This window comes from Actinia tenebrosa, unplaced genomic scaffold (assembly GCF_029948245.1).
Source record: "Actinia tenebrosa isolate PJP-AT-01 unplaced genomic scaffold, QUT_ActTen_1.0 PGA_scaffold12__29_contigs__length_12842862, whole genome shotgun sequence".
NCBI lineage: Eukaryota > Metazoa > Cnidaria > Anthozoa > Actiniaria > Actiniidae > Actinia > Actinia tenebrosa.
Window position 1 is genome coordinate 1,539,433 of NW_028292572.1, and position 19,304 is coordinate 1,558,736.

General features: G+C 37.9%; 4 protein-coding genes across 7 annotated transcripts; 1 reads left to right on the forward strand and 3 right to left on the reverse strand.

The window, feature by feature from the left end:
• Positions 1 to 21: 21 nt before the first annotated feature.
• On the reverse strand, positions 22 to 4,741 carry LOC116291253 (E3 ubiquitin-protein ligase TRIM45). 4 transcript variants are annotated; one of them, XM_031698399.2, is made up of 4 exons: positions 4,572 to 4,712; positions 4,054 to 4,125; positions 2,539 to 2,744; positions 22 to 2,417 (listed from the first exon to the last, which is right to left on the reverse strand). In XM_031698399.2, the coding sequence occupies exons 3-4, from the start codon at positions 2,722 to 2,724 to the stop codon at positions 1,053 to 1,055; spliced, it is 1,551 nt and encodes a 516-aa protein (XP_031554259.2). In that variant the 5' UTR covers positions 2,725 to 2,744; positions 4,054 to 4,125; positions 4,572 to 4,712; the 3' UTR covers positions 22 to 1,052. The 4 variants fall into 4 exon arrangements, with proteins under 4 accessions (XP_031554259.2, XP_088884238.1, XP_031554257.2 ...); XM_089028112.1 differs by having other exon boundaries at positions 4,054 to 4,243; positions 4,572 to 4,705; XM_031698397.2 differs by lacking the exon at positions 4,054 to 4,125 and having other exon boundaries at positions 4,572 to 4,741.
• Positions 4,742 to 6,126: 1,385 nt separating this feature from the next.
• Positions 6,127 to 7,070, reverse strand: LOC116307621 (DNA endonuclease RBBP8). Its single transcript, XM_089028114.1, has 3 exons — positions 6,963 to 7,070; positions 6,729 to 6,888; positions 6,127 to 6,281 (listed from the first exon to the last, which is right to left on the reverse strand). Exons 1-3 carry the CDS (start codon positions 7,023 to 7,025, stop codon positions 6,127 to 6,129), a joined length of 378 nt encoding a protein of 125 aa, XP_088884240.1. The 5' UTR covers positions 7,026 to 7,070.
• Positions 7,071 to 7,828: 758 nt separating this feature from the next.
• LOC116308584 (uncharacterized) lies at positions 7,829 to 16,410 on the forward strand. Its single transcript, XM_089028116.1, is given in 15 exon segments — positions 7,829 to 8,773; positions 8,987 to 9,224; positions 9,643 to 9,751; positions 9,884 to 9,987; positions 10,234 to 10,349; positions 10,704 to 10,777; positions 10,950 to 11,227; positions 11,356 to 11,507; positions 11,758 to 11,842; positions 12,099 to 12,298; positions 12,443 to 12,535; positions 12,621 to 12,837; positions 13,093 to 13,179; positions 13,410 to 14,272; positions 14,274 to 16,410. Coding segments are annotated over 15 exon segments (4,371 nt in total). The 3' UTR covers positions 15,084 to 16,410.
• Positions 16,397 to 17,456, reverse strand: LOC148911919 (uncharacterized). The gene is made up of 2 exons (XM_089028113.1): positions 17,201 to 17,456; positions 16,397 to 16,863 (listed from the first exon to the last, which is right to left on the reverse strand). The coding sequence occupies exons 1-2, from the start codon at positions 17,454 to 17,456 to the stop codon at positions 16,397 to 16,399; spliced, it is 723 nt and encodes a 240-aa protein (XP_088884239.1).
• Between the last annotated feature and the right edge of the window lie 1,848 nt (positions 17,457 to 19,304).

Here is a 19,304-nt window from a genome sequence, read left to right on the forward strand (position 1 = left end):
AAGCCAACTGGCTCTGGAATCTTGATAGAGTACCATTCTTTATTCCACTTGTCGTTTAGAACACTATAGTTAACAACACTACAGATCTACAAGCCTTGGGTGAAGGTAAGCCTACCAGAAAGACGTTCCTTAGTAGGCCGTTCCTTGGTTTTTAGAAGGAATTCCTTTTTAAACCATTGTCCGTACTAGTTAGGTCCGTGCTTTCTACATCTACAACCTTATACACCCTTCTCATAATGGCTGACGAGTGCACGAAAACGAGGTCACCCAGTTTTTATTTCACGATAAAAGATATAAAATTACATGAAATGACTTTTAAGAAGAAAAGCATAAAAAAATGACCTTTGTTTTGATTTGAATTTGCGCTAACAGCCTTTATTTTGAATGAGCAGCTTGGCTAAACCTTGCAAGATGACTGGGTGACCTCGTTTCCGTGCGTTCATCAGCCATTATGAGAAGGGTGTATGCTTGACCTTTTAACGTTACTCCAAAGGGAAGTCTAATCAGTGTGCGTAAGATCGAGTAATCTAAGTTCTTCTATACATAGTTAATTCTGATTTTTCACTTTACATTTTGTGGCTAGATAAGATCACTACTAAGTTTTGATAAACACAGATGGTAGTGATATATGTTGTGGCTAAGAATGGTCATTGTTAATTAGCCAATTGTATATAAGTATGAACAACTACACAGTTTCTGGTTTAAAGAGTACTAGAAGGCGGTTGTGACATTACCTTTTTTTCTACATTACTGTACCGAAAGAAACTGTAATATATATCACAAGTTATAGCCATTGAAATACATGACATGGGATGTCTGTGGTGGACTGATAAACATAATAGCCCCTTCTGTCTTCAGATGAACTGCAATGAATTCGTTCAACAAGCTAAAGTGTTCATTAAAAGATCACAGACACCAATGTGGCTTTGCAGGCACAAGCAAACAAGGAAGCATGCATGCTGCATGGAAAAGAACAATCGATATACCAAGAAACTCGGCAACTAAGTGGGATTACTGATATCCCCTTCACGGGTTAAATGTCACTACAAAGGCTAGTGTAAGTGGTAATAGCCACCAAAATCGTGTAAAGCGGCTTGTGCAGAATAACATGCGTCCTGTGGACAACATTCCTCCTGTGGTGCTGCTCCTTGGAGGTATCTCTTCTTTGATTTTGCTCTGATTCTCTGGGCTTGCTTGTGAACATTAATTGGAGAACCCAAGATATTCTTCCCGTCGACCATCACATGGATATTGGACCGACATTCATACGTCACATAAAAGCTGTACGTGTCGTCTGTCAAGCTTATTATCGGTAATGTACACTCGTCGCCATATGAGTCAGTAAGATTGGCTTCTATTCTGTCTGCCATGAATTTCAGATTTTTACCAAGCGAGTTCTTGATTTGGACAACGAACTCCAGAATCTGGCCTTGTGTTGCGTGAATATAGCCTTGGTTCTCGACTAAATGGCCATTAATTCGTTGTGCAACAGAGCATTTGTCATAGTCAACTGTAGAAGCGTCAAAAACATTAGCACCATGTATGAAATCACGAATTAGATTTTTGTCAAACTCAAGCCCAATGCTATCTTCTTGGCACGGGTGTTCAGGGAAAGGTTTCTCAGACAGTTGTGACAAACGAGCTGTCAGTTGTTTGGATATTGACAGAACATCACTGTTGCCTCCATTTGTCAACACTCTCTCTGTAAATTCAATGGCGCTTTTCAAGCCAGTCAGGTGCATTGTAAGACCATCTTCTTGAGCTGCAAGTTCTTTCATCTTTGTGGCAACAATCTTCTTTGTTTCTTGTTTAAGCACAATTCGTTTTTCTTCCAAGGCTTTGATCTGTTGATCAATAAAATCATCGACGTCTTTTTCAGTGGCTTTTGATGTTTTCTCTACTTTTTCTTTCATAGTCTGGACTGACTTCAAAACTGTCTCGATCTTCTTCTTGGTAACGCTTGCTCTTTCTACTTCTGTTTTAAAGAGTTGTTTGTGTTGATCAGCGACGTCTTCAACGAAGCTGAACTGATGATCACGATGGTCAATAATGGTACAATCACGGCAAATCAATTCTTGGCAAGTATTGCAGAAAAGCTTCTTGATTTCTCCTTTGTGCTTCCCACAAAACAGTTGTTTTTCTATGACTGGGATACCTGTGTTCTTTATCTCATCAAGTGTCATCAGCTGATGGTCTTTGGTTGCTAGGGAACGCTGATGAGCCGTTGAACAAAAGTCACACAGGAACATGCAACAGTTGGCACATCTACGAGTACCTTTCTCTTTCATGTCACAGTTTTCGCACGTCAACTCAGTTTTGCCGCCATCTTTTTCATCAGTCGAGTGGATGGCCAGAAGTGACAGAAGATTGTTGATCCAGAAGTTGACTCTGAGCTTTGTAACATCACCAGATATTATCTGTAAACAAAATTATAAACGAGTTATTAGTGCCAAACGTTTGGACAGACAAGGGCAAGTCTTGTTGACTCCAACGCCACACATGGTCAAATTAATCCAAACCAGTAGCATTCGGTCTTACCTGGACTTCCTCTCGACATTCTGGACAGACAACAGCATCCTTTCTATCTCCTTTAGCCAGGAGATCTTGTAAGCACTGTCTGCAGTAAGTATGTAGACAGGGGAGAAGGCGTGGGTCCGAGTAGTGTTCCAAACAGATTGGACACGTGACCTGTTCACCAAGCTCTTCAGATAACTTTGCAGCCATTCTTGCCAGGGTAAAAGACTCTAAAAACAAGAAGGGGAAAAAGAAATGAATTCGATTCCTTCACACTTGCAGCACCGGTTGGTCAAATAATGACACGGATTCCTGCATCTCCATCTTACATGTGTTCTCCGTAAATAACACAGGCAACCCTAACCACAGGATGCCCAATACACTTCAACTGTAAGCCAGCGGCGATTACTATTTTAACCAATCCATCTGGTTTGAAATTCGTTTGTTAATAGCAAGAAAAGAGCGGGAAAATTTGAATACCGACAAATGGTACAGACATCTACCGGAAGAACCGAAAAGAGCGGGGAAAGTGGATTTCCTCTCGATCGGAAGACCGAGTTTTCCGGAACTTTCCTATCTGAATGACACGTCATTAGTTTTTCCAACCGGAACTTCCTCTTTTTCCGGGTAAATGAAAAGCGCCCCAGATTTCGATAGCAGGAATTTACGAGAAAAGAAGAAGAAGAAAAAAAAAACCAAACGAAAACTGTATAAAAATTGTAAATAAAGCAAAACAAAACTAAAGTATAAATGTCACGTATGGTAACATTTATGATTTATAATTTTATATAGCGCTGTTTAGCAGACCGTATTAATTACGTCACGCAAGGCCACAAGATACGGTAATAAGCACGAAGTAGCCCTATACCCTGATTTCGCTTGTTTGGAAATCGTCGCGTCAACTGATCGTACATAGAATCAGTCGCGTTCTGTACCGATTTTCATCATAATCCAAGAATTAAACCTGTGTCTTATTAGCAAGTTAGGATACGAATAAAATTACGTTTCAGCAGTAACAATCGAAAGGTCAATCGAAAATTTCTTAACCCACACAAGACTGAATCTCATGAATAACACGAAACAAAGCCCAACTGACTATCCGCCACGATTTGGAACGATTTGAACTATTCAGTCCTCGGCGAAAGTTAAGGAATAGTACAAAAAAATGTTTAAAGTACTCGGCAAAGTTTATGATGCAAGTTTCAATGAAAACGTTGACAATGTACGCTTGGTAGACTTATCGTAACTTGCTATAGCTAGAGCGCTCGTGGCTGATTCCAAACCGCCTTCAATACCCCAGTCTTCTTGTACCAAAATAAATGAATATTTAATACTCATAGCAACATATCACTAGAACTTAAAGTCAAGCCTGGTCCTCACTACGACATTAAAGCATAAGCATGAGCATGAGAATCAAAACGTTCTGTTCTTCTCCGATCTTATGCTTGTATGTCACTGAATTTCCAAGTGAGGACGTACATGCACTCTTATGCTTATGCTTGTGCGCTAGTGAGCACCAGGCTTCAGTACTAGCTCTACCTGTTTCTTCTGACAGTCGGTTATCTAGCGAAAATAGTCTTAAACTTCCTTCTTCTTCACCGAGTCAGGCGTCTGTTTAAAAATATCCCATGATGCATTGCGATCATCGTGTAATTCATTAACGTCAATATCGTAGGAATGTTGCCGTGACGACATCAGTTTAGGACCTTTCATGCTAGAGCTATACACACTTAGGCAGGAAGATTTGTAAGTAAATAGATCAAACTGACACAGGAAAAGAACCTTTTAAGTTCAACAGATGGAAATTTGACAAGGGAGGGGAGAATAATTGAATATTTGGTCAGTGTTCATCCTTTGCATGCATTATCAAGCATCAGAAAGCTTTAGCACATTTGTTAATCATTTCATTTCATGTCTGCCTTATAAAGATGACTTACTTATTATTTATGGCCTGGAATGCAGTTAGAATTTCTATTTGAATACTTGAATAAAAACTTAAAAAACCTTATTTTCTGTTCAAATTAATTCACTTTCAAACTAACAGCTCTAAAACTCACCTGGACTTCTTCTCGACATTCTGGACAGACAACAGACACTTTTCTTTCTCCTTTAGCCAGGAGATCGTGTAAGCACTGTCTACAGTAGGTATGTAGACAGGGGAGAAGACGTGGATCCGAGTAGTGTTCCAAACAAATTGGACACGTGACCTGTTCACCAAGTCCTTCAGATAGCTTTGCAGCCATTCTTGGTAAAAAAAAAAAAGAAAAAAAAAAAAAAAGAATTATGAGAATATTTAATGAGAAAAAGGAGAAGGGAGGAAAAAACGTTAGGTTTAATTTCTTACTACACAGCTAAAGCCGAATTGCCTTTTTTTTATAAGAAAAACAAACAAACAAACAAACAAAAAATGAAATGAAACAAGATGAAATGAAACAAAGCTAAGCAAAGCAAAGCAAGACACAACATAACTAACATAACATAACACAAAACAAAAACACGCAAATCCAAAGACAAAAACACACACAAATCCAAAAACGAAAAACACGCACACACGAAAACGAAACAAAACAAAGCAAAACACAAAACGAAACAATGCACACACACGAAACGAACTGAAGACAAGACACATGAACAAAACGAGCCGAAACAATTGAAACAAAAGAATTAAGCACTGTAAGAATACCGTTAATACGAAGGTATGGCAGAAAAAAGCAAGAAAGAAAATAGGAAAGGTGTAAAGTAACAAGAAGGAAGAAGAGAAACCTATGAGTTGAAGACCATTGTTATTTCACGCTACGCGGCTGCGATTAGCTCAGCAGACCGTGCCCGGAGTGAAAGCTAATGGTATTCTAAAAACCCTTCAGTTCAGATTCAGTTTCATGGAACTCTCGGTCACCCGCTGCGACTTCTGATCATATAGAATTAACTGCAATCGATATCTGTACTTTTTTGTATCCTGTGCTGTATCTGAAAGTAGTAAGCTTATAGTGAAAACCTTTTAATATTGTTTCAAGGAGTAAAATGCGAAAGAGGAATAGAGAACTTGTTAATATTATACAATCACCATTAACATCCGCATAAGAAGCGAAGGAAACATGACGAGCTTTGCCCAAGAAAAAAAACCTCTGTGGGAGATATATTTTAGGTGTGAAGTAACGTCCATCATGTAGTGTACGTGTTAATCCTGTTGTCAATATAAGGTATTTTTTGTAATCAGAGATGGCGCACTGTGTGATATTGATTATAAGCACTTTCATAACCCTGAACCGGTAAAGTAGCCAGGTTTTCTTTCATTTCGCAGTTATTATGCCTCAGGCTAACTTGAGAGGAATTTCGTTTTTTATAAATCGCGCGCAGATATTTTAAACAAACTTCCCTTGCTACTAAATATATAAAACCAAGATTCCTTTTTTAGTATTTTATTACAGTGAATTAATCATGACAACGTTTGCCGCAGAAATTACCTAAATCTAAGTACAGAAATTATAAATATAAAATATCAGTTTGACAAAAAGATTCTACTATACCGTAAACCTCCAAATATAAGCACGTCAAGAAATACATAATGCCAATAATGCGGGCCTATATTTGGAGGTTTACTCACATCAATTTTTATATATCTTCTTGTTTTTCTTTCTCTTCTTTCTTCTCTTTCTCCTTCACCTCCTTCTTCTTCTCTGTTTCGAGGAAATCAAGTCTTCTCTTCCTCTTCATTCTCCTCCTCCTTTTTTGCTCCTCTGTAAGAGGCGGCAGCGGTTCATTTGTGGCTGTAGTAAGAAAATAATGGATGTCGTTTATTCATTTAGCGAAACAAAATTCATTTAATATCAAAAACCTTATCCTCTTGTTCCCTAAAGTATATAAAGTCAAGAGTTTTATATTAATAAGATAATATTGCAACCGCTCTATGAATCTCATACGCGCACAAAGTCCGAGCACAAAGATTTCAGCCTCCTTGAACAAATGCTCTAACTGGTCACGTGGCTTAAAAACCCGCCAAAAAATTCAAGACGCTACATCAAAATCTATTGTAGAATAAATATCTTTCCAAATCTATTACAGGCTTAAATTTAGTACTGTACATTGGTAATGGATAGGTACTGATCAAAATAATAAAAACATTGATCTAAAGAAGTATATTTCTCGCACATTCATATTCCAGTCGTCGACGATTGCGACGCGCGGCATGAAGAATTGATACGGAAAGGACTTACCATCGATCATCATCCCCGATGCCAAGATTTCTGGAGATGTGGGGAAGTCGATGCTCCAGAAACCTGGGGGTGTTCTGGGTGCAGGCCTGTGCTCTGATCTGTGCCTGCACGAGGTCTGTACTCGCCTCTCCCTCTCCTCTTGACTGTACGACGCATAGTACTAGAAAGTAGATAGTTATGTTTTAGCAGGTGCGAAAGATTCATTTGAAATCATTATTCAAGATATATACTTACTGCTTCGCAATCCCTACATGTGTATGCGGGATCCCGCCATCTTTCTCTACCTCGTTTAGGCATACTGCATGTATCTTGAAGAACGCCGCACAAATAAAGTGGCGCGACTTTGTTTATGTAATTTGTAGGTAGGTTCACCAATATAGCCGAACCAATCAGAAAAGACTGTGCATTGACAGTATCCTATTAATCGCATTATGCAATTAGAAGAAAGCAGTCTTTATTTTGCCTCCCGGAAGGGATCTGTTCATCATCTTGGAGTTTACCACTCCCAGGAACAATGCAACATTATAAAAAGTGTTAATTGCACCGTGCTATGTTTATTTTTGTTAACAGAGAGGTAGCTGGGCTGCGTGGGAAACATTATTATAGACAACGGCAAGGAAACCCAATTTCGTGTGCAATCTTGAATTAAATGCATCAATACTGCTAAACTATGTACGCGTAAATTATCTGATCATTATGATTATTGACTGACGCTTTGTTTATTATTTGTACGAGAGTGCCATGAAAGACTAGTTTGCAATTTGCAGTCCCAATTTTGGGTGGAGACCGGTTTCATTTACTTAGACTTCATCTTTGGTCAACTTATTAAGTCATTAGTTTGTAATCGATCTTTGACTGACTTTTATGTGACATAACAATGAACTTATGTTTATAAGCCAGTGTTTTTTCTGGTCAGCGGCACCCATAACAACAAGAAGTAAGTCGAAGAATGAACAAAGCTGAGCAAAGTACAACTTTTGCTGGTGTGAAATGTTAATATTTTTCAATGAAAATATAAGTTAATACACGACTGAGGCGGGAAATTCAAGTTCTATTTGTAAGATGACCTGTTCAAACGCAGCATTTGCCGCCGAAAAGCGATGGCGGAGTGTTCTCTGTCCGATGCTTTTCGGCCCATTCAAGTGCATGGTGCTTCTCTTGATCCAGATAAGCAATGGTTCTTCCTGGAAAAAGAAGTATGTGGAGTGAGACCGCGAGATTACGCGAAAAATTACATTTTCACTCGGTTCCCTTCCGAAATCCAGTACATACAAAGAAAGGAGTTGTATGTTCGTAGGAATGGCGACACACGTACCTTGGAAGTTAGTAATTGCCAAAAGCAGCCAAGTCATGTATACGTTACTTCTACTTTTGGCCTTTTGGTTGGCATTCTGCGCCAGCGCGAATTTCCGGCGAATGGCTTCGAAGGGTCATATTTATTGAAATCTGCTTTCCGATCTTTAAACAAGCTTGATTTGGAGTCGGAAAACGATAAAACGCCGTCTCAGAGGGAAAACACGACGTACATATCTACCACTTTATACACAGTTAAGCTCAACAACCTAAGTGCACAGATAGCAAAGTTAGAGGAAGAACTTGCCCATTACAAGAAATCAGCACCAGAAATGCAAGTTCCCGCCATTTCTTCCAGTGCTGATGAAGTTACTAGAAATGATACCCTTGGCTCCACAACTAGAAAAAAAATGGTAGCACTAAAATGTGAGAATATATTTTCGTCGTTGAAAGACATTTGTGCTAAACATAAAGAGTCAATTTCGTCTGTTCTCGGACATTTCTATGTCACTGGCGCAGAAAAGGAAAAGGATGAAGTCAGGAATATAATTTCAGAGGTTTTCAATCGCATCTTGGAATCAAAGAGTAATAAAAATGGAATATGGGGATTTTTTTCAGACGATGTCTCGCATAAAATTTTGTGCCAAATGAGGGTACCTGACTGGGCACTTTTGTATTTCAAGCTGAAAACTCGACTACCAGATTCTGCTTGGCAAACCATGCTGAATGTTACACATCTTGGAAGAAGTGGAGTAAGCTTTTTTTCTATTATGCATATTATAATTTTCTTCCTTTTATTTTTCCTTCCTTAGTTCATTCCTTCCTTTCTTTATTTTCTTTATTTCTTTCTTCCTTTCTCTTCCTTTCTTCCTTTTTTTCTTTCTCTTCACCTTCATTCCTTTCAGTCAAAAAAACTCTTGTCTTATACTAAGTTTTCGTATTATTGTCCTTCTATTGTTATATAGAGAAATTCAGACACACCAATACTAATCACCAAAAATCAAGTAAAGGCAATAAAGGCCCTGATCTTCAAGGTGGTCCGCCAGACACTGAATGTCAACAAAATGAACACCAGTTTTGATGCTTGCTGTGTTGATCTCCCAACTACTCTTGTCTGGGCTATAAGAGAACACAGACTATATGCTTCATCTGATCAGTCTGAAATCGAGTTCAACATAAAGATTGATGGCCGACCTCTTGGAGGTAATTATTCCTTAAACTGAAAGTGCAAAAAAAAAAGAAAAAAAGAAAAAAAAGAAAAACAACAACACATAAAACAATAGTGTTTCATGACTTGCAGAAACAGATAAGATAGGAAAGATGCCACTGTATCAATGTGAGTCCAACACCAATGTGTACTAATACTGCATTGGCCATAATTATACTGCCAGCAATAAACATGTTCAAAATCGATAGCACCTGTAACCCATTGATATTATGATATAACATCATAATTTAGAAATTATAAAATATTGACCACATGCCAGAATTTGAGGGTGGATCAAAACCAACTTTGTCCATTTTACATTTTTTGTTAAAACCTAAATTAAAAAAGCAGGCCATGTACATAACATTTTTATGTCTCTATTGATTTTGAATTTTTCCTAAATATTTCTCACAGGGAAAAGTCAGGTTGCAGTGGGTGTTGTGCCAATAGGGTTTAAAGAGAAGTCATCTGAAAGTGCCCTTTCTGTTTATCCCATTGCAATTGGCAACTGCGAAGAAAAAAGGTATGAATTGCATGAATACAACATTTTTAAAGGAAGGATTAAGGGGAGAAAGATAGAGAGGGATGGATGACTGTCATCCATGACCATTCATTACACAGAAACTCCTATTAACCTACTTCTTTTGAAATTTAGGGAGAGCTTGAAACAATTACTTGCTGTTTTGAAAGTCCAGAAAAACCAGATTAAAAGGCATGGTCTTTTAGTGGATGGAAAGAAATACAACTTGAATTTCACAGGTTCTGATCAAATTCTTTAGAGTTATTAACTATGATTATGCATGTCTCAAAAGAATTACAAATCATCTCTATTATATAATACATATCTTATCTCAGAAATGCAATTAACGTTTTCTTTTTTGTTTTCTTTACTATTTCTACTCCATATTTCTACTAAGAAACATATGTCTCATCAAGTCTGGTTAGACAATCATTTATAAAGTACTTATATCCTACAATGTTAATATATATATGTTTTCCATGCAGTTACCATAGACTACAAAGCACTGCTCATTTTATTGGCAAAGCCAGAAGATGAAAACTTTGCTCTTGGTGGAAAGGGTCTCTCTTGCCAGTTTTGTGCTTTCTGTGATGCAATAAGGGTAAGTAACTAGTTTTCTGTACTGATTTATCATAAACAAATATAAACAAGAAACATAAGCAAGATGACTTTTTTCATTTACTGGTCCAGTGTGAAGTGCATACTTCTAATTTGCACCAACACATTTGAGGTCAAGCTGGTTGGTTTTACCAAATAATATTGCTATTTTAAAAGCATGCTTTGCAGCAAATTTAAAGCATATAATTATGCAAACCCATTAGAATATGATTATACTTTTGCTTGTTGCATTGCAAAAAAATGCTCTAATGTCTTATATTTTTCAACTATGAATGACAGTACTTATCACAGATTAAAGTAATTTTTCACAGTTCTTTTATGAAATAAATTTCAACAGGCATGTACTCAGCATGGTGCCAACTTAGATGAAACATGTGTTGGATGTCTAGCATCAAAAGCCAATATTGGCAGGTAACTTTTTTTCTGCTGTGTCATTCTAAAATTAAAGACAGTTATTAAATCAAATATGATCCAAGTGGGCCAAAATTTTGCAATAAATATATTCTGCTGATCCAAACCTAACAACTTTAAGTATTTATATTAATTATAATTGCAATATTTTTTGTGATATCTTCCATTGTAGGTCAAAAGGTATAAGAGATGACCTTACGTTTCTTCTGGAGGAGGATCTGAGCCAGATTAACTTGTGTTCATTGCATTGTGAAATGCGCAATACTGAACAACTAATTAAGTCTTTGGGGTATCTGGCGTACAGGATTGGTTCCCTTGAAGAACTGAATAACACCCTTAAGTATTATGGGCCAGACAACCAAAGAAATTTCTCCCGCATCACAGTAAAGGAGAAACCAGGGCAAGAATGTGCTATAAACAGAACTAATATCAACGTGGCTTCTTTTTCTGGTAATTGAGATTTTTTGTTAGTTTACTCTGGGAAATAAGTCAACCACATAATATGTGGTTATGTAAACAATGGCTAATTTCGACCTTAATATTTTTCATTTTTGACTTTCTATCTTGGACTTTATAAGGTAACACAGAAAGACAAATTCTCACAAACATGGACACAATCGTGATGGCTGCCCTTCCTTTGGAAAAAATGAAAAAATACTATATGTCAAGCAAAGGAGCTGCCAAGGATGAGCTTTTGGAATACATAAGATTTTTTGGTGAAAGAAAAAAGGTAAAAAGCCTTCATAATTAGCACATCATCCAAGCGGTGAAATGGAATGTAACAGTTTGGAGGGGAAAAAACTGCAGGTGTAGAAAGGTTTCCTGTATCAAACAAATATTATTGAAGTTGCTTTGCATCATTAAACAAAACTTAGTATTATTTGTTAACTTTATCAACATTATGTATATTGTGAACCATGGTAGATCGGATATTTGTATTTAACACCATTTGTGATTTTTTTGTAATTTCTTGTATGCAGTACATCAGTGATATTCTGGAGCGAGGGTTCTTCGAGAGAGATTTTGGTACACACCAAGAAGAAGTCAACATCAAAGACTGTCCAGGTTAGAAAATTAAAGGGTTTTTTTAGATTATTTACACAAAATGAAACTGCTTTCTAAGTTTCAGGGCTTGATAAATGTTAATGCAGGATTAACTCTATATGTATTTTTAAGAGTTAACCTAAGATTAACAACTGGGCTCCGAGTTGTTACATGGAATGGAATGAGATTTGTTTGATATTTTATATAGTTACTGCCTTTCTTAATACTTCAGTTTATCAGTTGCTTCAATAGCTGAGTGTCATTTTCTTCTTTTTAGCTTTTGAGAAGTTTTTGCAAAATTCCTTTGACGAATGGGAAAAGAAACAGAAAGAAGTTGCTTCCAAATTTGCTGAAATTGCAGCACAGAATGCTACAGCTGAAGAGCCACGAAAAAAAAAGAGGAAAACTATGAATAACTCATCTCTCGAAAGCTTTTCTCAATATGTAGCAGAGCTACACAGAGAATTTTTTGTTAAGGTATTAATCCATTCACTGAGATTCTGTCGTTTACACAGTGTTCTAAATTCAATTACCAGAAAAGCAAATTTTGTACTCTGGATTAAAAGAGAGCATTGACTGTCATTTGGTTTTATTACTAAGTGTTTACATTCTCTCTTTCAGGTTTGTTCCAAATGGAGAGAAATTGCACTCACCATGAGAGAAACTGTCTTTGATGAGGATGACAATCAGCACATAGATATTCATGATATCAAGGTATGATAATTGTCTGCATAGTGGTTATCAATCACCACTTGCATTCTGTAGCTTTGTTTTCATTGATTAATGTTTTTTTTTTCAGTGTAAGGAATGGGGATTTCTCCTTAAGAAATTGTTTGGTGTAACCCTTGGCACAGGTGATTATGGCCATTTGACCATTGATCATAGTGCAATGCTACTCCGACATTTTAGGTCAATGTATCATTATTCTGGGCAAGGATTCGAAGCCTCGCACAAGTTGCATCGCCAGTTGTATTCCAGAGCAACAAACCATGATCAGGCAGGCCCTGGAGAATCATGTATGTAGAACTGTCATTCTTCCATCTAATAAAGCAAGTGCATTAAGACCATGAAACAAGCTCAAAGTTGGTATCCCCAAAATAGTACTTATTAATGACTTAATACAACCAGAGCAAATAATCAACAAATGAAATACAATAAATAAAGATGCTTTATTTTTTCAGTATCTACTTTGATTTTGTTTCATGGTTTTACTGCATACATATGCTCTGTTATCATTTATCTTATTCTACTTTAATGTTTTCACCATTAAGTGGACCAAATACTCACCCATTGGTATGCAACCCATCTACTGGAGCTGAGATATACATTCCGCGAAGCAGTAAAATGCCTTGATTCAGGTTAGTGAAAAGTACTTGTTCTCAAACATTAATTTTGTTATGACTTGCGATATGTAAATTAAGATAGTTCATTGTATATGTGTACCATGATAAAGTTCAGACATTGAACATGTCATGTTCAACTGCACTATTATGTATTGTTAGTGGCATCAGCAGCTGGTTCCCATTCTTTGAATATTTTCAAATTGTATTGTCACATTTTCTTTTTCATTCATTTTCTTTTTTTGTAGGAAAAAAGAATTTTCACTTTCGAGGATGTGGGTGGCGTCTTAAAGACCAGAAGATCACTTGGTCTCAAGAAAAGATGGAGTGGATCAGATCCATGGATAGATTATTAACAGACATGTTTGGAACTGATTTCCTTGAATATGAATACGACAAGGTAAAGGGCACACAGGTTTCAAGTAGTCCAGTTCCAGCACCTGGCAGACCTATATCACCACCATCCACCCCATCAAGTAGTCCAGTTCCAGCACCTGGCAGACCTATATCACCACCATCCACCCCATCAAGTAGTCCAGTTCCAGCACCTGGCAGACCTATATCACCACCATCCACCCCATCAAGTAGTCCAGTTCCAGCACCTGGCAGACCTATATCACCACCATCCACCCCATCAAGTAGTCCAGTCCTAACACCTGGCAGACCTATATCACCACCATCCACCCCATCAAGTAGTCCAGTCCTAACACCTGGCCAACCAGTATCACCACCATCCACCCCATCAAGTAGTCCAGTCCTAACACCTGGCCAACCACTATCACCACCATCCACCCCATCAAGTAGTCCAGTTCTAACACCCTCTCCAACACCTTCGTGTACACCACGTCCCATCAGTCCACCATTGTCAGTCTGCATGTCAGTGCAAATGACTAGATGGGAAATGGCTTCCTTGGCAGACAGGCTCCCAAAGGCTTCTTTTGCTGTTGGTATAATGAAAGTCCTGTATGGTACATTCACAGTAGCGGATCCATATTTGCTAGCTATACGCCCTTGTGAAGCTACCGTCTGTGATGCGGAGGCACTCATTAATAGAGAAAGAGTGAAACGAAAAAAAAATTCCAATGGGAATACAGCTTCCTGGCTTTGGAAACTTTGACCTCGATGGGCTGGATGTTTTAAAGAAATTTTGTTTTATTTGTGAGACAAAACAAAAATTGGTTGCTGAAGAGAGGTGGATTTTGAAAGGCAGTCTGAACAAACAAGAGGCGGAAATGGTTAAGAAGGCAATGTGGCACACCGTTTCTTTCAAGCCAATATTGCTAAACAATGGGAAGTCAATTGATCCCCTCAATTACTGTGATCTTGTAGAGGAGCGATATGTTGACAACTTCCTGATTGATATTTGCATTGGAAAGTTCTTGCAGTGTGGCACTGAAAACACCCTGTATATGCCTTCTGAGTTTTTCTGTTGGATGACTTCCAGTAACAAGGATTTTAAAAAAGATCAATTGAAGAGAATAATTAACAGCCGCGACCCTTCTAAAATCTCACAAATAATATTACCAGTCCATTACACAGGCAGAAGTCATTGGGGTCTTACCTATGTTGACCTGACCAATCAGCAATTGATGTTTGATGATGGCATGAAAATCCCAATTCCACCAAATAACCTACAGCTATTAAAGAATGGACTGGATATTCTCCATGACCTGTACCCAGCATCGAGGTTCAAGCCCAAGTTCTGGTCAAATGTTTCCAACCCCACACGGTTTGGTATGCCCACTCAAAGCACACATTCATCTGTAGGAACTGGAAGCTGTGGAATTGGAGTAATTCTAGCTGCAAGAGACTTCATTTTGAAGGGTCCTAGTACCATAAACAATATCAGCTGGCAGTATACTGACATGGACTACCACAGGGCAAGACTTCTAGTGCAGATTCTGGACTGGGCAAAGCTTTAGAGACCTGTAGTCAACAGATGTGCTTGGGTGCCTTGTACACCTGTATGTCTGTGTGATGTATCACCTGGTGTCTACTTGGGTCAGTCATGTAAGCAATATTACTAGGTTTCCAAATTTTTATTTTTTAATGTTACTCTAACTATAAAAGTAGCAAAGCTTTAGAGACCTGTAGGCAACAGATGTGCTTGGGTGCCTTGTACACCTGTATGTCTGTGTGACTTGTATCACCTGGTGTCTACTTGGGTCAATCATGTAAGCAATATTACTAGGTTTCCAAATATTTATTTTTTAATGTTACTCTAACTATAAAAGTAGCAAAGCTTTAGAGACCTGTAGGCAACAGATGTGCTTGGGTGCCTTGTACACCTGTATGTCTGTGTGACTTGTATCACCTGGTGTCTACTTGGGTCAATCATGTAAGCAATATTACTAGGTTTCCAAATATTTATTTTTTATTGTTACTCTAACTATAAAAGTAGCAAAGCTTTAGAGACCTGTAGGCAACAGATGTGCTTGGGTGCCTTGTACACCTGTATGTCTGTGTGACTTGTATCACCTGGTGTCTACTTGGGTCAATCATGTAAGCAATATTACTAGGTTTCCAAATTTTTATTTTTTAATGTTACTCTAACTATAAAAGTAGCAAAGCTTTAGAGACCTGTAGGCAACAGATGTGCTTGGGTGCCTTGTACACCTGTATGTCTGTGTGACTTGTATCACCTGGTGTCTACTTGGGTCAATCATGTAAGCAATATTACTAGGTTTCCAAATTTTTATTTTTTAATGTTACTCTAACTATAAAAGTAGCAAAGCTTTAGAGACCTGTAGGCAACAGATGTGCTTGGGTGCCTTGTACACCTGTATGTCTGTGTGACTTGTATCACCTGGTGTCTACTTGGGTCAATCATGTAAGCAATATTACTAGGTTTCCAAATTTTTATTTTTTAATGTTACTCTAACTATAAAAGTAGCAAAGCTTTAGAGACCTGTAGGCAACAGATGTGCTTGGGTGCCTTGTACACCTGTATGTCTGTGTGACTTGTATCACCTGGTGTCTACTTGGGTCAATCATGTAAGCAATATTACTAGGTTTCCAAATATTTATTTTTTATTGTTACTCTAACTATAAAAGTAGCAAAGCTTTAGAGACCTGTAGGCAACAGATGTGCTTGGGTGCCTTGCACACCTGTATGTCTGTGTGATGTATCACCTGGTGTCTACTTGGGTCAGTCATGTAAGCATTATTACTAGGTTTCCTTTTTCCATTTATGTATTATTACAGAAGAAATGGAATAGATAAAATTAAATGAAATTTACTCGAAGACAACTTTTCCTACATAAAATCTAAGGCAAAGTTTTCCATATCCTTGTGTTTTATATAAGTCCGACCACCAGATGAGGTCATATTCCCTTGTGGGTTTGTCTTGATCAATTTTTAGTTCAGAGCTGCACGTCATGCGTTTTCTCTTACCCCGGGTCATTGCAACCTGTATTGCGTCTTCCGCTGTGAGGATCTCGGGCATTTCTGTGTCTTCTAACTCTTCGTGCCCACTCCAGTTGCAACTCTTTCTCAGCAGTACATTTTTCGTACTAAAAGTACCTTCTACTCGCTCCAGATTGTAGGTCCTGTACGTTATTTTAGTTGCCGAGGAGCACATAATTGGTGGACGCCAATGTGTAACCTCCTTGACCGCGTTGACCTCGATGTCCCCAATATCTGCAAGCAACTGCTTGAGATACTCCACCGGAACGTGGAGCAGTTCTATTTTGTTCCATTTGGCTAAAATAGGCAAATCAAATACGATTTAACTATAAATATGATAGATTATTAAGCATTGCGGTAATTGTAGCATTGCTATGAATATTTAATGAGGAAAAACAAAGAAATTCACTACTCTGACAGTGGTTTCGATGTGTTCTTAATTTGAATTAAATTTGGGCAAAGTTTTCTTTGATTTTCTCCAAGAAATATTCGTGAAATTGATAAGTAATTTCAAACAATCGAAAAAGTTCGTCCTTCGATACGACTAAAGGAAGAACGCGATCGCGTGTTTGATATATTGATAAACACTCAGTCAGTCCAACGTTATAATCGTAAGTAACAATCAAAAATATACCTGGGGCCTTTGGATGAAGCGTGTTGTTAATTCTTTCAACAACAGTGTCTAACCATAGCATATAGTTCTTGTAGATCAAAGATCGTTTCGACATTCGTTCAGGCTGAGGAATGTCAACTTCACGAGCGTCGGCGGTAACTGAAAAAACTTTTGGACGATTAATGCGAGGGTGTTTCTGCAGCCAGTGTTTTTTTAAGGAATGTGTTGTTCGGAATTGTTTTCCACAAGTCTGACAAGAAATGTTGAAAGGAGGCATATTCTGACAAAGAAACTTTAACAAATGTCAACCGAAACGATGCCTCAATACAAGAGTAGGCAAACTAAACCAAATCGGATGTTAAGGAATCCAAAATACTGCTAATAATGATTGGCTATTGTGTTTACTTGACCAACAAATCAAACCAGCTGTTTAGGTAGTCTAAAATGGTGTTATTTCCGGTGTTTTAGAAAGGAGTTGCCTTTAATTGTCGGCCTAGTGAAAACGCACCCTGATAACTTAGCTTACACTGTGAAAGTATAACTATGAAGAAAGTTAGGAAAGACAAAGATAAGACTGAGAGGCATCTTAAAAAACTAAAGGAGATAAAGCGACTAAAACGAAAACAATGGATGGCCAGGAAGAAAACAAAAGAACGTGCTGCAAATAAGCAGGGAAAAAAAGACAAGCTTTTAAAAGAATATAGCACGGAAATAGCTGAATTGCAGGCAAAAGCTCGCATAACAAAAGTGAATGCCTCTACTCAGGCACATTCTGTTTCACGAGCACAGTCCATTTCTACTCGACCTTCGAATTTCCGTGGTCGTCAAATGGTCGATGCAGCGCTTCAAAGAGTTCGCGAAGAACGCCAGACAGATAGAGTTATTCCTCTAATCCAAAGTCGAAATGAAAACAAGCGAGCAAATCAAAAAGCCGAACTAAAAGAACTAGATCCTGCTCTCATTACAATCACTGAGGAGGCAAGACCGCTTGGTCAAGGCACATATGGCCGTTGTTTTCTGGCAAAATATCGCGGCCTTGTTGTAGCAGTGAAAGAGTATTTAGATAATGATGGTCAAAAGAAACTGCCAGAGTTACAGAAAGCAGCAAGGCACGAAGCTCATATGATACAGAACCTTGGAGATCACAAGGGCCTTCCTTTTTTATTTGGCGTGTGTATAAAACAAAAGCCTATAAAGATTGTCCTTTTATACCACGGAGAACAAAACACCAATGTTACGCTTTATGACGCTACGAGGGCGAATCCTCCGCTGGACATCAAAACCTGGTACGAGATTTTTGGTATGGTTGCTGATGCCTTACAGCATGTACATCAACGGGGCATTATACACAACGACCTTAAATCAAATAATGTTGTACTGGAAAAGTTCAGTGATACAAGTTACAATCCGGTCATAATTGATTTTGGATGCAGCGTAGAAGTTAGTCTCGCGAGGCGACGATCGCCTAGACTGAACTATAGAGACCATTATATTGCTCCAGAGGTAATGAAAGGTTCAGCGCCGCCTAGTGTAAGCAGTGATGTGTACTCCTTTGGGAAAATGGTGACTTTTGTTTCAGAACGTCGTAACGATTCAAATAAGCGACCATCATTATTAGACGTTAAGGCCAGTTTTATGATATAGTTTGCTTGTTTCCATTCATGATATATAATCATTCTGTACTTTATTACACTGTTGTAGGTAATGGCTTGAATCGTGCTATAAATGTTTTTTTCTTCAATGCAGTTACTCATTATTTTAATACCGATAATTTGTTTCTGTGTCAAATAAGTTAATTTGATATTCTCTAGATACACATTTCATTATCTACTGATGTATATTTTTGGTTTGTTTGATAAAATTTACAACAATCAAATGATCGAGTGAATAATGCAACAGAATCAAATCATCACGCATTCCAAACATGAGCTTTTCCAAATGGGCAAATAACTAGTGTATTGATGATGCGTCAAATGACATACGGCTTTTGCTGTCAAACACCCGTGGTGTTTGTGTTGATTTTAGGGGTTCATATTCCAATTAACTTTAGTTTACGAGCGATTGAATCGCTCCTAAGCTCATTTGCATATTTTTTTCTCTTGTGCAAAGCTCGTCATGATCACTA

What these genes read in the sequence shown, in the direction of transcription:
- LOC116291253 (XM_031698397.2), bottom strand. An exon ending in AATGTCGAGAGGAAGTCCAG is followed by an intron (nt 2,418 to 2,538) that starts GTAAGACCGAAT and finishes TTTTGTTTACAG; the next exon opens with ATAATATCTGGTGATGTTAC.
- LOC116307621 (XM_089028114.1), bottom strand. Translation starts at nt 7,025, where the DNA reads ATGCCTAAACGAGGTAGAGAAAGATGGCGGGATCCCGCATACACATGT. An exon ending in CATGTAGGGATTGCGAAGCA is followed by an intron (nt 6,889 to 6,962) that starts GTAAGTATATAT and finishes TCTACTTTCTAG; the next exon opens with TACTATGCGTCGTACAGTCA. An exon ending in ATCGGGGATGATGATCGATG is followed by an intron (nt 6,282 to 6,728) that starts GTAAGTCCTTTC and finishes TTCTTACTACAG; the next exon opens with CCACAAATGAACCGCTGCCG.
- LOC148911919 (XM_089028113.1), bottom strand. Translation starts at nt 17,456, where the DNA reads ATGCCTCCTTTCAACATTTCTTGTCAGACTTGTGGAAAACAATTCCGA. An exon ending in GCTTCATCCAAAGGCCCCAG is followed by an intron (nt 16,864 to 17,200) that starts GTATATTTTTGA and finishes TGCCTATTTTAG; the next exon opens with CCAAATGGAACAAAATAGAA.